We start from the raw sequence: 17,522 nt of genomic DNA on the forward strand, positions 1-17,522 counted from the left end.
TTTATAGATTTTTCTCCTTTTTTTTCTGTTTTTCCTTTCCAATGCTTAGCGTTTGATAGGATACAAGAACAAGTAACCTGAAGTTTTCTGATACGGCAAAACTGCTCTCACCAAAGTCTCTTGTTTTCCTATGACTCGGATTCGACCGGTTCAGTTTGGTTTGGATCGGACTTGAACTAAGGCTGGGTCTTGCTTTTACGATGAGACCCTGTTGAGTTCAACTTCATGACTTCCAAGTCAGGCCAAGTCCTGGGAAAGCACCGGGCTCAATGGGCAGTCCGCTGGTGTTGGACTTCTGAGCTCTATGACCGTCATTTTTTTTTTTAATGACGAAGTTCCCCGCCCAAGCAAGTAATCTTCGGGTAGGGTTGACTGACAGTCAAGCTTTTATGAAGCCCACCAATAAAAGGCACCCCACCCACACGCCCAATGAGAGTCCAACCTGGGACAAAAAGGTCAGCACCTTCTCCTCGAGCCTGCAACTATGATGACCAAGTTGAGTTCATGTCTTTGAACCGGGGACCACGTACAATTGCAGCGAAAGTTGTCACTTGGTCGTTTCAACTCATTGGCCATTCTTGACCTATAGAGTTCAATAAGTTACGCCTCTAAAAAAAAAATACGATACCGTCAGCATGAAAACACGGGTTCAAGCCTTGAGAACGACCACTTCTTGCAAAAGGCAGAAGGTTAAGACTCTCCGGTTCGCCGCACCCGAGCACAAGGAATGCAGGACCGCACTAGGTATGGCGTTTTGTGGTACACATTGGAGTCTACCTTGGAGAAACTTTGAGACGACCATGGTCAGCTTGTAAGTTGTCATCAAGTCGAGCTAATCCGATACGGTTCACGAATCACTGTCAAACCGGTCAAGAATACAGACGGCTCCGCACAATAAGAAAATCAGAAAGCCTGAAATTCAACGTCAAAACTTTGTTAAGTTGCCAAGAAACAACGTCTCTCAAAAACCGGCGGCTTTGTGAGAGGTGGGGCGTAAGCCACCGCACATTTTTCTTGCTAAACACCTTTTTCTTTGCTAACATGACCAAAGCACGGTTGCCAACTTGCAAGAGAAATCATCGTTTTCACCTCTCTTACCTCATTGGCACCATAACAAATAGAAGAACAAGTTCAAGAACTTTTCACTAGAAATGAAAACGAAATCATGAACTTGGTTACGGTTTCAATGGGCTACGTCATGTTTCATGCGACTTCCAAACGAGCCCCCATGTGGCAACCGGACAAGTTGCTTTAAAATAAAAGGGTGTTAAAAATGAAGAGGTAAATATTGTACTGATGTAAGATGCCCAACATGCTATTTGAAGAGTACTTGAGGACCACTCCAACCAAGAATTTTAGTATTATAGTAATGAGTATTATGATCAAGTGGCACGGTTTGCCACAGAAATCTCCATCATTTGGAACTGAACCATCACAGATGTGGTGGTTGCACTCTCTTGTACAAAATAGATCAGACCTCGAATTAGAGCATCTGAGCTAAGATGCCCTTTTTTCCAATGGTTGAAAAGCATAAAGCTAGGCTAGAGAATAGAAGTCTGGATTTGCTTAATGAGGCAAACATGCATATATACAATCTTTTTATTGAGGTCATGAATAGTTTGTTTGTTTTTTCATTAGTGACCGAGTTTGTCCTTATCCATCCTTTAACCAGTGGCCTTGATTCATTAACAAAAAACCAAGAACTGTATAATGATATCATTACTTTAAATAATATTACGGGGTGATCATCAAACCGTGTCCAACAATATATTTTTTGGATAGTATGTCCAACAACATTTAAAACCCTGATTAAACGATCGAAATAGTCATATACACATCATTGGCTTTTCGATTGTGGACTTGTGGTATATAGGTAGGTTGATCTCTCTCTCTCTCTCTCTCTCTCTCTCTCTCTCTCTCTCTCTCTCTCTCTCTCTCTCTCTCTCTCTTGCACGAGCAGGAAAAGCACAAATCTATGTTAGTGGCGGTGCATGAACTTGGGATGCCCCCATGTCTTCCTGCGGTAGAGAGGGGGATACTTTGGTGACAGGACATAGCGATCAGAATAGGGTCCCCGCCGAAAAAGATAGACCCGTCACTACTCAATGGAGGGACTTCTGCATGGGGACAAACAATCCCACATTTATTGGGTTCTTTAAAACATTTGGCTCTCATAAAACTAACGGTGGTGCTTAGTTTAGGAATACAATACGGCAAGTAGCAGGTGGTGGTGCAGATCAACTTGGCCGAACGATAACGTGAACACAAACATTTTACCTTTTTTTTTGCCAGAAAAAAGGAAACAAAACAAAAAAAGGGAAATGTTACTGTTGTTTTGCACATGAATACAGTTCACTATTTCAATGCAAAAGACATATACAATGGACAATGCTGCTCTTATATTTAGGGAATATTGTGTTAAAAAAGATAAAACAGAACATCAAGGTCAAGCTAAAAGGGAAATAAAATATTATGCTGCAATTTAATAGGAAAAAAAACAAAGGCATTAAATTATAATATAGGGACATTTATCTGTGATTTCTGATTTGCTGGGGGAGAATATACAATGGAACTGGGCAACACCCATCAAAATGACGCTAGAAAAAATTCTAGCAGTGGTGAGATGCATCTTGGTGATTCCTGGCTTCTATCATGAAGTCTATCTTCGATGTACTGTTAGCAGGCCAGATAGCTGCAACCATTTACCATAATGAGGCAAAAAGGCCTGCCAATGCTTCCATAAACAAACCGAAAATGGGAATCAGTTTTGGAGACGAGATCAATTTATGTTCACAGGGATTCTAAGTGTGTCCTCCCATACTTTAGATGGGTTTTTTGTCAAAATTTTAGCAATCATAGATAGAACCCCCCAAAGAAAACACTATCAGGCAATCAACATATTTTTGCAGAACCAAAACTTCGAGCAAATTCCTAATACATATGGGTGCCAAGATGAATTTGAGAAGGCTACTTGAGCCGCAGAATAACCAGGAAGAGAAACAGGATTTATAACAATCACAGTCAAGTGAATAAGAGAAACAAAAGTTCACTAAATTCTATAATTGGATCAATATTTGGAAATATTTGAGTGTATTACCCTGGGTTTTTCTTTTAAAACACTCAGAAAATCAACAGGGGTTACTAATTCCCAAAACTGAGTTAAAATATGATTATACAAGTGCATACTTTTAGAATTCTTCAATGCGGCTTTCACAGATCACGAATTATTTAATCTTCAATTTCCTTTATTTTCATGGAACTATAGTTATGATTTGTGACTGGTGAAAAAATTGGTGAACCACTTACCATAAGTTAAGGAAAACACACCTTAAACGTAAGAGCAGGTCAGCCTTCATCTCTGTTCAGAAGCTAGATACCAAAACTCATTCTTGAAGCCTTAGCCGATTGAAAAACACCAGAAAATGGTACTCAGGAGCCCAGTATACAAAACCAACCACAGGACCAGCCTTTATGTACTTTGCACACAATAAAACAGAGAACCAAAACTTATATAATGGAAGACAAAAAACAATGTAAGAATGTTTCAGGACAAAGAAGCTAAGTACCTTTCCATCAAGAATTACAAGCTCTCCATCAACCCAGCGAGGATTCCTGAAACCAGGTTCCGCAAGCCGACCCTGACCTTTGTAACGAGCAACCTAAGTAACCATTTTCCAGTCAGAACCTCAGAAATCACTACACCGTTTAGGTAGAAAGCTAGAGATTTTCAACTATGAGGTATCTGCACACATCTATCAGTAACAACACGCAAGCATACCACGCCAAATTCTTCTGGAATGATTCCCTTATGTGGTAATTGATTGTGTTTGCCAACTTTTGCACGAAATGCGACCTAGAAAAAACAGCCAACAAATAAATCAACCTTGCACTAGCCTGCTCTTCGAAAATGTTGAACTTGATAAGCTGGAATTCAGAAATATCAAAACCTATTTCACTCTGAAATGAACTTAGAAAGACACAATGTTTTACATAATGTACGTATGTAACACAGACATGCACTGCGGGTATGCCATGGATCGGGTCCCCTCTCTCTCTCTCTCTCTCTCTCTCTCTCTCTCTCTCTCTCTCTCTCTCTCTCTCTCTCTCTCTCTCTCTCTCTCTCTCTGTGTGTGTGTGTGTGTGTGTGTGTGTTCTCTCAGCCACTCGCAGCGCCGCCTCTCTCAGTCTCTCGCAGCGTCGCTCACCCCTTCACAGCACCGCTCCACCCCTTGCAGTGTCACCCTCTCTGTGCAGCTCAGGTACTCCTCTCGTCTTTGTCTTCCTCTCTCTCGTCTTTGTCTCCCTCTCGACTCAACTCTCTCATCTCTCTCCCTCTCTCGATTTCCCATCCGTGTCTCTCTTGATTCCCCTCTTTTTTTCTCTCACGTCTTCACCCTCTTTGTCTTCCTCTCTCTTGCTCTCCTCTTCCCCATCTCTGTCTCCTATTCGATTTCCCTCTTAGTTTTTTTTAAGTTGTTTTTCAGTTTTGTTTTTTTGTTTTAAGGTGTTTTCCAGTTATACTTATATATTATTAGATATTTAGACCGAATATAGATTGTCTACTTTCGGATAGAATGTAGATTATTAGATATTTTCAAATGAATATATCTAATAATCTTTATATTTTCAGACTTCATATAGATTATTTAGATATTTCAAACTGAATATATTTAGACTGCAGAAATATTTATTATTTAGATTAGATTCAGTTTATAATTTACTAATTTAGATATATTTAATTTGTTAGTTGTAGTTGTAGCTTTACTTGTTATTGAATTTTGATTCTTTGAATAAAAGTTGTTAGCCTGTTCTATTACTGGTTTAGTTGATTGATAAATGTTAAATCAATTTATGGTGTCTTGTTGGAATAATAGATTTTGATTTTTAGAATTTATTTTATATTTATGTAATATATATATATATACATATATATATATATTTATATTTATATATATACCGCCAATGTCCCCATCCCCACATTTTTTTGGAATTGCCGTGTCGTACCTGCACCCATGTGACAGAATGATACCCTTGCACAAAACAAATTGTAGGCATCATTTTGGTGTTTTGGTCGCTCTTGGATTAGTAGTTGTATATGTGCACCTCTAGAGTGCTATTGATTCAATGATAGCCATTCCCAACCTCTCTCTCCCCTGCATGAACCCCAGTCTGCTGGTGTCTGGAGTAGAGATGGATATTGGGAAGGGGAAATTACACACATACCCCATTCTAAGTTTCATGTTAACTAGCATTAGAAACCTATTGATCATGGCTTCATTTTCCACAATCCAAAACAGGCGCATATCATTCACAAGTCAGTTTGAATCCACAATTTAGATGTTCTCAACGTTCAGCTACTCTGGCAAATGACGTGTGAAGTATTTCTAGCGGATGCTTGTGTCATCAGTTCCAAACATCTTTGAAGATGCAGGTGCATTAATGCAGAGGATTTGCCGATGAAATCTGATTGACTGATCACCATTTGAATGGATTTACTAACCCTTTCCAGATCAGATTAGGTAAGTGGGTCATATATGCTTTATGTTTGCTGTACACAAATACCAAAGAATATGAATTCAGTTACCATCCAAAACATGATTATATATAAAACTGCATCCAGTAATGACAAGTAGCTAATCAAATGCAGGGTCCAGTGGAGGCTTTCTCATCCATATCTGGATCCAGCTCTGAATCCATCCAGTTGGGCTACACCAGAACATGCAGGATTCAGCAATGCCTACATCTGACCTGAACCAAGCAATTTACATCCCTATGAAGACGGCATTTTAGAGTCGGATACAGAATGTGTAAAAGCACGCATCCATGAATGGGGCTGTGTGTGTGTGTGTGATTGGTACAGTCAGGCTCTAGGGAAAAAGGAACAAGGTGCCCAATCCCACAGCTGAGCGGCCAATATGGGGGTTTCAAGGGGGGTGTCCTCATCTAGGGGCAAAGGTGGGTAGGCCCTCCTCAAAGAGTAATACAGGTAGAGACATCTCCTTCCTTGCTATGTACCCAACCTACTAAGTCAAGAGAAAAAACCTATACTAAAAAGGGATAATTAGAAAACACGGGGTGATTAAGTGAGAGGTAAATAAATAGTCGAGGGTCTCTTCTGTTGCTTTGCCTTTTTTCTGCATAGCCAATAAGGAGGGAAGGGACCCGCCACACCCCAGGAAGCACTAATAATTATAACCATTGGCAGGAAACAAAACCACAGCAACATGGTCAAAGCACATAAAAAGAGGGGGCAATGGTTTTGCAGGCAACCATTGCAAGAGCCTAAATTTTCCAACTGCTTCCAGGGAAGACGCACATTACAAAATTAAGATATAGCACTCAAACAAGAAATAGTCACGGGAATCTTATCATTCCAATTGTCTGTAAGCATACTGAAAACAATCTGTAAAACCATAGATGACAATAAAGTAAAAAAAAGTAAGGCACTTGAACATAACTGTATCAGATGAACCAAAAATACCTGACCAGCTGGGACATAAGGATCCCCAGTTATTTTTAAAGCCTCAACATACTCATAGAATTTGAGACGTTGAGACTCTGAACCTTCACCATCTTCTTTCCATTGACCATATCTGCGTCTCAGATGAATAACTTCTGAACTATATGGACCATGAGCACCAACATATAGACCTGGCCACAGAAATCCATCAGAAACAATTTTAAGTCATCATACACTCGTTGAAGAAAATTACACAGGCCAAAAATACTTAGCAGCTAAAAAAGGGAAAAAGAAAAAGATGGTCACCATGCAGAGGATCTGGCGTTGTTGGTATTTCTATCCGATGGAAAATTGTGGTACCAGATAGAGCTTGTCGATTCTGGAATTGGCTCAAGGCAAAGTTTATAAAATCCCCAACATCCTTAAGAACCTGAATCAGTTTACAACACTCTAAACATCAAGCTATTTACGTGTTACTATTGGATCTTGTAATTCTATCCTAATACATCTGGATAGAGCTCCAGATCACACCTCTAAACACGATCCAGAATCCCAACTGGACCAAGTATTAGGGGTACATGTCTGAAAAAGTAGGGATGGACCAATCAGGAATTTCACCTGGATGCAACCCATAGACAGCCCAGTCAGGAGTCAAGACTTGGACATAACCAGAGATATTACACGTGTTAAGCAGTTCTCTTTCCACCACTAATCCTCGAGTATTGGAACTCCACAGGAACCTAGGGCTTGAACCGTGTCAGGCCAGCTTCATCTAGTTATTATCTTAAATTATCATGGGATGTAGATAGACTACAGATGGATCAACATGCCCTGTGAGATCCAACTTGTCTTGAGCTGTCCCCATTGTAGGTCATGGCTTATCCGATGATGCATCTATTACAGTATCAAGGGAGAATTCCAACCATTTCAGAGAATAATGCATCTCTTTTAAAGATAAAAAAAAGAATCACAGAAGAGGAGGATCTTTTATGTATTCATAGTGTTGCTTTTGTCTACCCATAAACAAGAAAAGGAAATAACCAACCTTCCCAGGAACCTTCTCCCCTCTCACAAGGACCTTTGCAAGATCTGATGTAACAAGGCCAATACGTCGACGTACAGGATGTTTAGCATTTTTTCCCACAGGTCCATGATATTTGCTGCCAATCTCTTGTTGGCTGTCATCTTTCTCTATTCGAAATAAAAAAGATAACCGATCGCTTTTTTCAAGAGTAGCCGGCATCCGAATTGGGATGTTAGGTTTGCTACTTGACAGTTTCTGAACAAGTCCACCAATTACCAGCTTCACTGCAATCTGGTTTTCTTCCTCAGCAGCATCATTACTTCCTACATTTGGAACCTCATCTTGTGTGTTCTCCATATCAACCTCATTTGATGACCCAACGGTTATTGATTCTATGTCCTTTTCTTCATCTTCCTCTTCCATTATCTGTTCAAACACCTTCGAGATCAAATCCTTGTCAACTTTTCCAGGGACAACAACCTTCAATACCTTAACCTTTGCACCTGGTATCATATCTCGCAGGACATTGAGCACACCTGTCAATCCCTCAGCCACATCAACATCCTCATCCTTGTCCTCAACATCTTCACTCTCCTCTATAGCTTCTGTGCTGTCTAGATCATCTATTTCTTCAGCTGGATTAACCAATAAATCAGTGTCACTAGCATCCAACATTTTAGAAGATGACGCTTGAAAATCCATGGCATTGTCTCTAGTCTTATTCAAGTAGACTGCCTGGAAAGCACAAGGAGCTTATCAACAGACATAACATTAAACTGAAAAAGATAACTACGTGGACACCAAGAAATGTAAGTGTAGACGTTTCAAACTCACATACACTCTTCCTCATAAATTGCTCACATCTCAACCGTATAATCCTTTTCTGTTTAAAATCTCTATTTTTTTTAGAATTTAAATATAAAACAGGGTTAGTGATTCACCAATTTTATCCTTAAACCAATAGGCTAGCTGCTTCACATAAAATCAAGATTACCGAAGACTGGATTAAGGTAACCCTAAAGATCATGCACAAATTAAGCTTCTCAAGGATCAAATTAGGAAAAAATCTCAAACCCCCATTTTTTAGATATAAAAAACTCTAAATCATAAGGGGAAATGGCCAGTTTTGGATGTGAAAATGTGTCAAAATGACTATTGAACTTAAAAGTACAAGCAAAATTAGCAAAAAATGGAGACAAAAGACTAGCTAACAAACTTCAAGCTCTGACAAAGATCAACTCATATGCTATAGGTTGTATCTCACAATACCAGTGAATCAGTGATACAAATTGATACAGCACGATATACCACATATTGTGTTATTTCATGGCGTATTGTGCCACATCCTGGTAAATTACTATGACTAATTGTACTGTATCAAACGTTGCAATACAATTCTTACAACATTTTCCACATGTTTGAATCATCACCTCAGCTCTAAATGGTGTGTCCATGAAAAGGAAAAAATACCTAATAAGGAAGATAAAAGGCATGTCCATGGATAACCAGTTTTCACTCACACACCGCATTCCCATGCCATACAAAATTAGTCATCCCATATCCCGCAAGCATTCTAATTACATATATGGAAATAGAAACAAAGTTGTCACCAAATCTAAGGGGAACTTTTGATTTTAATTATCATGAGAAACACTACAAGAATTTGGAGATCCCAAAGGATAAGCCTGTGCTTTATGGGCACTGAAGTGAAAGAAATGATGATTGTGATATATCTATATATTTTTTTATTTTTACTTGGAGAAACCGCTCCAGGATCAGAGACCTGAGCGCACTGGCTCTGCCTGCTGTACCTACGGTTGTTGTCTTGGCAGCGTAAAACTCCGAGGGCTTACCCCTCGCCCCCAAGGTGTCACCACGCTTTGGTTTGCACAGGAGTGACACCCATGGGATTTGAACCTAGACCACTCGCCTAGCGACCTAGGCCCCCATCCCACTACATCAAACCCCTTGGGGCTATGATATATCTGTATTAAAGGCGATATTCTCAACAAAGCATATATCCTACAAGCAGGGCTTAACTAATTTCCATTAGTTCTAGACAATCATCAAATGTAACTGACCATGACAACCTCAAATGAGCAAAATTGTACCTGCTGTGAATACTCTCCTTTGCTATTTATGGTAACATATATTTCAAATAAAGGAATGCCAGGTGAAGAGGTAGCCAGTTGCCTGTCAAAAAAAACTCGTTAAATTCCATAAAATCCACAGGCCAATTCATGTAAGAACAACAGATGCACCATCAGAAACTCAGAATGACTAATCAAACCACTTCTCTTTTTCATTCATCAACATATAGTTAGGCAGATCATATCCAACAGATTCCAAGAATTATTGACATCACAAAAACAGGAACAATGTAAAGTTGGAGCATTAAATAGATGTCACTTGTTCAAAATGAGTAGCTAGAAAGTGGCCATCATAAAAGATACCCAAAATAAAAGAAGATACTGTTCAATAAAATTATCAAGTGTGCATGCACATGCACTGTATTTGTTTGCAACTTTGCATTTAACATGAGCCCATCTAATAATAACCTTATTTTTCACTTCATCATACAGAGATTTTAGCCAGTCTAGGGGTTAAAGGGGAAAAGAAATAGGGGAGCAGACTTCAGACTGGAGCATGACATCCAGCAGAGTGAAGTCTTAAAAGAAAATTGCAGACAGGCACTTTTAGTAGAACATCATATCTCTAAGCAGAATGGAGCAGAAAATGGAAATTTAAGGACTGCAAAAAGGGCATACCGTGAGTATCAAGGAAAGGGTGTCCATTCAACCCAAACTGAAGTTTTTACTTACCTAAGCTTAATCATGTGCACTCATAATATAAAAAACTACATTTGCAACCTAATGAAATTAAGGGATATTAATCATCTCACAAAAAGCATAAGGAAATCTACGAAGTTAAGAGTATATAAACAACACTAAGAACATAGGAAGGCTCAATTAATAAAACTTCTCTTAAGGTTCCGCAATTTGCTTCCTGAGTTTTATTCCAAAGTACTGTGATATAGTCAAGCACAATTTGTGGAAGGATGTTTCTATATGCAAAAGCATCCAATCAAGCTAATTTCTGCACCATTATGCAATGTTTCATCAATTATGAAGGGTGCAACATGAATAGTCTATGTCAAGATCAGAAAAATTCAACAAATCTCTACATAATCACAAGGTTGCAATAGGAGAGGGAAGGCCAACGTGATTTGCTGCAATCAATCTTAGAAATGAGAAGATGTAAACTCCTCTACATCACAGAGAAAAAGATCAAACTCTATACTATATATAAAGGGGCCACCAGTCCCAAGATTTGCAAAAATTAAAGTTTTCTTTGTTTTCTATTGGTTGTGAATTAACATTACTGTATTTTCCATTGGCTGTGAAGATGAAAGGCTGGATGTCGAGACATGTGTACATACATTTTCAAAGCTTAACCTGCCAACATGTTATATTTTAAGTCTACATATAAAAACCTGCCATCCGCCATATTTCCCTTTTCACTTGTAAAAACCTGTCATCGTGGTGCCTTCACGTCTCATTTAGTTGACAGGTATCAGGCTCTCATATAAAAAATCCAGGGAGGGCTATCATTACTTGCCTATCTTAAAAGGGGTCCAGTTAAATCATTTTTTTATGTATCTCTCCACTTGTGAAAACCTGCCATCTAAGTTTGATGTGTAGCAGGCTCACTTCACGTTAAAATCCAGGAAGAGCTATCTTTACTTCTTGGCTGTCCAATTAAAATTAGACATTATTTTTACACTTAAATTGTTTTCCCTACTACAAGACAACAAGCCACTAGAGTTCAGTCGGTGATGCTGTGTAGTCTGTGTTGATGCTGGTGGAACCTTTTGTGCTAGGATTTTTTTTTCACTTGGTCAATGATGACCTCAACCCACTTTTTAGCTTCGGACCTTGCAAACTACCCACTCAATCCATTAAGAAGTCTGATCTCACTACCATTCACAATGACTCTCTCTCTCTCTCTCTCTCTCTCTCTCTCTCTCTCTCTCTCTCTCTCTCTCTCTCTCTCTCTCTCTCACACACACACACACACACATATGTCCAACGGGGCTCAACTCATCCAACTCACCACACACCTTGGCTTTCACCGATTTGAATCAGGTTATGCATCATTCAGGCAGATCTAAATCTGAGTTTGAAACTGAAGGAATTAACTTGAATGGATCAGGATGGCCCGGACATAACCAGTTCCTGAACCTTGGATTCCACTAAGCTACACTTAAACATCGCTCATGCATTCCAACAAGATTCATGCCTAACAACATCTTAGAGTGAGGAAGTATAATTGTAGTCTGAACTGTAAATATGGCGGCCACAATTTTAGGCAGACTTGACCTGATGCAGGTGATGCAAGGTTTGATGATGATGACTGTGGTGTCTAATATTGCAGATCAATGTTCTAACTAGACTAAGACATCCAAATCTCATTACCTTGATGGGTGCCTGCCCGGAAGAGTGTTGCCTAGGATTTATAGGTGGATCTAGAACCCATACAACCTAGCTGGAATCATAGGTCAATCCTCTGGATGAACTTATAATATCCAAAGAAATGTGAATAGAGGTAATCCTAATAGTTGGAGTATCCAAAACGTAAAATTGATATATTTGATCTTAATATTAATATAGGTTTAACACAATCCCGATATTACTCTTATCTAAATATAAAATAATCTGTTCAACAGATTTTGAATTTGATCTAGATATATCTTATTTAAGGATTCACATCTACAAATAGTGTTAGATTCAAATAGGATGTTTCAACAACTCTCTCTCTCTCTCTCTCTCTCTCTCTCTCTCTCTCTCTCTCTCTCTCTCTCTCTCTCTCTCTCTCTCTCTATATATATATATATATATATATATATATATATATATATATATATATATATATATATATATATATAATTCTCTAATTTCATCTTGCACATCTCATTTGCAATTCTTACTTCCTCTTCTATTAGTTTCCTCACCTCTTCCTTTTCGGTGTTGCAAAAGATGGAGAAGTTTCACAAAACAAGGATAAGAATGAACCAACTGCTAAGTATCTTCACAGGGCATCCAAAGACAAAGAAGCCCTATGCAATGAATATAACAATGATTGCTAAATGATTTTTAAACAAAATTTTCGGAATAGGAATTATGGGCCTTTGCCTAAAACAATATTTTTTTTATGGAACTCAACTCCTTGAAATATATTTGAGAAGCCCTTGGTCTTTTCATTTATTTCTTAAACATTACTCTCTCATATCTTAGTCTCTATGTGCATGATATACAAATTTTTTAGTATATATTATCTTTCCTTTTTCATTTCAAGACAATATAGTCTTCATTCAATTTTTATTATATATGCAGTGTTTTTAGATGCTTTTAACTGCAATTTAGCTCATTTTTTAGAGGATTTGATATAGTTTGCATTTTTTATGTCTTTTACTATCTTTTTGCTTTAGTTATCCATTCTAATTAATCCTCTTACGGGGTGTTATTTTCCCTTTTTGTCATCTAACATGTGTTTTCTTATTGCCTAGCTACGAAAGTAAAAACATATTTTTTCAGTTCTCACATGTTTACTTCTTTGTTTTGCCTAATTTATTTTATTAAGTAAATAATTAAGCATCATTTTAAAATGTGGCATAACTTAAGTGTAAACTTTTTGCTTTATGTAATAGCGGCAGTGTTACAGGGTTAAGCATAAGCACTTGAAATACAAATTTGACATTTTTTTTATTCCTTCCATGTGCACTGGTGCACATGCATTTTGCTGGTATAATCTTTTTTTGATGACGCATTTTGCTGGTATAATAAAAAACCCTAGCCTGAATGTTGTTCTCCATTACAAATGGCTAACCATGAGTGGCAAGACAAGGAGGTTCAGCTACCCCAACTTCATTAACTGGGAATGGGCGTAGATAATGTTATCAAACAAAACAACTAGCTTTCAAAATGAAACCACCCTAAATAATCCACATTTCAAGTCAAGATGAAAGATGTGTATGAGAAAACTGTTAAATGTAAACACACATATATATATATACAGTTTTGTACATTTCTGTATATTTGAAGTTCAAGGGTATTTCAGTCTTTTCACATGTACACACAAATAAGCAATTTTCTATTCTTATTTTTCTATTTTTATTTTTATTCTTTTTATTGTAATTATTCTCAATCTCATGGGCTTTTGGGGAATATTGATAGAGTTGTTGGGATTCCACCCAACCACTAGAATTCTAGCCGTTGGGTAGGGTCCCAACCGCTCTCTAAGGGATCTCTTGTGTATATAAAAAGGGGTCTACCCCCTCTCTCATTTGTAACATTCTCAAAGGGATTATTCTCCAATAATATCCATTATTTTTATGAGTGTTCTCAACCCTTAGTGGCTCATTCTTGTGTTTTCGTGTATTGACCCATAAGAGGTCATATTCTCTAAGTGTTCTCTTGCCCATAAGTGGCACATCAAGACATATACTTCACTTCTTGACATGGTATCAGAGCCTATCGACTCCTTTGTGTTATTCGACTCTTTCTCAAGCATATTTTGAGGCAACGTGAAGATCGGGTCTTGCCTCGGGAAGCATGCCTATCAACCTTCTTGAAGATTGGTCTTCTTATGAATGCATAGAGGCATTGGTGCTTCAAAAAAAGTTGAAAGTTTTCTCAAGTATTTATTTCTCTTCCTCTCTCTTCTCTTTTTCTTTGTATTATTCGGTTCTATGGTAGAAAAAGAAGTGGTGACGGTAGTTCCAATAAGATTTGATGGAAAGAAGTACAATTATGGGCTACCGCCATCAAAAGAATCCTTATTGGTAAAGGATTGTGGGAGTATGTTGATGGTTCCGCAATAGAACCACAACTCACTCACAAAATCCATTAAAGAGGAGGTTCCTAAAGGAGAATAAACGAAAAAAGCTGTTATAGGTTATAAGAAAGGTTTAAAGGAATGGGAAATTGCCCATAACAAGGTACTTTCCTTATTTATGGGAAGCATGAACGAAGATACATGTGAAACTATATTGGAGTTTGAAAGAGTTGTGGCTCTTCACTAAACAAACATATATTCAATACAACATTGCATTTTGATGGGAGCTTCAAGACAAGATACACAATTGTAAACAAGGCGACAAGAGTATTAGAGAGTACTTTGGCTCTTTAAAAAAGTTGTGGGATCAAATGGCTAAGTTAGAGCCTGTTTGGAAAACTCCCAATGATGTTCAAACTAGAAAGAAGCAAATAAACAATGAGCAATTCTTTCAATTCATGAGAGGGTTGTGACCAGAGTTTGAACAAATGAGAAGCAACATCATATATAGAAGACAAGATGAGTTTCCTCTTATTCAAGATGTTTTAGCTCAAGTTTGCATGGAAGAGAGTATATTAAGGTCTCAAAATAAAGCAAAAGAAGCTAAGGACAATGTGTTGTCCGTTTCAAAACCGGGTGTCACATTCACACATACAAACCAGGTGACAACATTCATGCATACAAACCCCCACACTTTTATAAAGAACAATAAATATGGGAAGAATTGTGTGTATGAAGGAAAATGAGATGGAAGGAAAAGAGGAGGTATTTTTTGCCATAATTGTGGGGAACCGGGACATATTAAACTATTTTGTCTAGAATTCAAGAACAAAGATGACAAGAAGGTTGTTTCGGTTGGTACTTCACAAGTTGACCAAGATTCTTCAAGTAAATCAATTTCAAACATGTCTCTTTCTCAACTCGTGAAGGCATTGCAACCTCTACTCAAAGGACAATCTGTGACCGATGTCACCGTCTCCTATTCTTTCTCCTCCAGATATGGCTTCTTGGCTTTTAGACTCAGGTGCATCATTTCATATGACATGATAAATCTATACTTTCCAATTTTAGAAGTTCTATTAGTAAAAGAAATGTTTGCACTGCTGATGGAACCTCTCTTGATATTAATGAAATTGAAAATTTTGAAAAATATTATATTTTTAGTATTCCTCAAATAAGATTTGTTCCAAAACTAAATTTAAATTTACTTTTTGTTTCTCAAATCACTGATTAATATAGGATCTTCATTCCGGGAGACAGATTGGGGAAGGGCATAAGGAAGAAGACTTGTATTATATGGAGTTGAAAATTCCTATCAAGACTTTTTGCCTTAATGTTTAAAAAATTGGATAAAGTTTTGTGGCATCAAAGACTAAGACACCTTAGTATGTATAAATTATCCAATATTCTTCATCTGAGGATCTTTTGTAATAAACAAATCTCTTGTACCGATTGTATTCTTGCAAAAATGAAATCAATTTCATATTAAGAGAGGTCTTTTTTTGTCACTAAACCGCTTGAATTAATTCATTATGATGTTTGGGGTCCTGCCCCTGTTGCCTCCAAGGGAGGATACTCTTATTATGTTATTTTTGTGGATGATTACTCCTGCTATACTTGGATATATTTTCTCAAACATAAACATGAAGTATTTGAGAATTTTAAAAATTTTCATAAGTTAGTGACAAATCTTTTAAAGTCCAATATATCTATTTTTCATTCTAACTCAAGGGGTAAATACATATCTAATGACTTTCAACAATATTTAAGAGAAAATGAAATACTTTATTAAAGGTTGTGCTAATACGCCACAGCAAAACGGTTTGGCCGAAAGAAAACATCAGCACATAATAGAGACCACTAGAACTCTTCTCATATCTAAAAGTGTTTCCAAACATTTTTGGGTTGAGGCAGCTCTTACCTTTGTATATCTTATAAATAAGCTACTTTCTTCAAAAATTCAAAATCTTTCACCACATAAAAAAATTTATAATGTCTCTCTTGATTATTCTAGACTAAGGGTCTTTGGGTGTAGATGTTTTGTTCTCACCCATAAGAATGATAAATTATCTCCTAAAGCAATTGCTTGTATATGCTTAAGATATTGAGAAAGTCAAAAAGGATTTAGGTGTTATGATGCTAAAAACAACAAACTTTATATTTCTAGGAATGTCACATTTTTAGAACAAGAAAATGGTTTTGATACTGTGTTATTCAAAAATAAAAATAAATACAAGTTTTTGAAAATATCCCAATTAAATGAAGACATTAATGAAATAACTTGCAACGAATCTCAAGCTATTGAGCTCCACGATCATCCGAATGTCATTCAATATCAAAGAAGATAAGATAATGAACAACTAAGTGCTTTTGAAAAATATTCAACCATAGAAGAACAAGAAAACACAAGAATTAGACACTCAGAGAAACCACATACAGATCCAAATAGATTTGTGATATATGAATCTTTAAAACCTCACTATAGAGTTTGTTTAGCAAAAAATTATTCATACTTTGAACCATCCACATATAATCAAGCAAGAGACTATCCTCAGTGAAAAAATGCAATGAGTGAAGAAATTAGAGCCTTAGAAAAATCTCAAACTTGAGAATTATCTGATATACTAATCAACAAGAAATCAATAGGACGTAGGTGGGTATTTAAAGTCAAAACTAAAAGTGATGGATCTCTAGAGAGACATAGAGCTAGGTTAGTCGCCAAAGGATATGCCCTAGAATACGGTATTTACTATGATGAAACATTTGCCCATGTAGCACGAATGACTACTGTTAAAATTCTCATAGCCATAACTTTTGTTAAGTGACCAATTTATCAAATGGATATTAAAAATGTATTTTTAAATGGTGACTTGAAAGAAGTATATATGGATCTACCCCCCGGATATAATGTTCCTAAAGGAAAAGTGTTATGCCTTAAAAAAACTTTGTATGGTCTTAAACAAGCTTAAAAAGCTTGGTATGATCATTTTAGTTCTGTTATGCTTAAACTTGGATATACTTCGTGTTATACTGACACTGCTTTGTTTATTAAGAATTTTGTTGCAAGTATTGTTATTTTGTTATTTTATGTAGATGATATGATCATTACTGGAGCAGATAAACAGGGAGTAGATCAAGTTAAATTTATTCTTAAGCAAAATTTCAAAATGATTGGCCTTGGTTTTCTCAAATATTTCTTAGAGA

At 37.1% G+C, this 17,522-nt stretch overlaps 1 protein-coding gene across 5 annotated transcripts in view; it reads right to left on the minus strand.

Annotated features, from left to right (window-relative positions):
* Window positions 1-2,379: 2,379 nt before the first annotated feature.
* Window positions 2,380-17,522, minus strand: part of LOC149841814 (protein EXECUTER 1, chloroplastic-like) — a 39,683-nt gene continuing 24,540 nt past the window's right edge. Inside the window, exons 5-12 of one of the 5 annotated variants that reach the window (XM_089998708.1) lie at window positions 9,596-9,677; window positions 7,506-8,219; window positions 6,767-6,890; window positions 6,482-6,651; window positions 3,779-3,853; window positions 3,567-3,659; window positions 3,328-3,467; window positions 2,380-2,734 (exon numbers count right to left, since the gene is read on the minus strand). In XM_089998708.1, the coding sequence (XP_089854834.1) occupies window positions 3,384-3,467; window positions 3,567-3,659; window positions 3,779-3,853; window positions 6,482-6,651; window positions 6,767-6,890; window positions 7,506-8,219; window positions 9,596-9,677 (1,342 nt within the window). In that variant the 3' untranslated portion in view covers window positions 2,380-2,734; window positions 3,328-3,383. Of the gene's footprint in view, window positions 2,735-3,306; window positions 3,477-3,566; window positions 3,660-3,778; window positions 3,854-6,481; window positions 6,652-6,766; window positions 6,891-7,505; window positions 8,220-9,595; window positions 9,678-17,522 lie in introns of all 5 variants that reach the window. The other 4 variants (XM_089998707.1, XM_089998706.1, XM_089998704.1 and 1 more) reach the window with 4 other exon arrangements.

This window comes from Nuphar pumila, chromosome 3 (genome assembly GCF_984573655.1).
Source record: "Nuphar pumila chromosome 3, dmNupPumi1.hap1.1, whole genome shotgun sequence".
Lineage (NCBI taxonomy): Eukaryota > Viridiplantae > Streptophyta > Magnoliopsida > Nymphaeales > Nymphaeaceae > Nuphar > Nuphar pumila.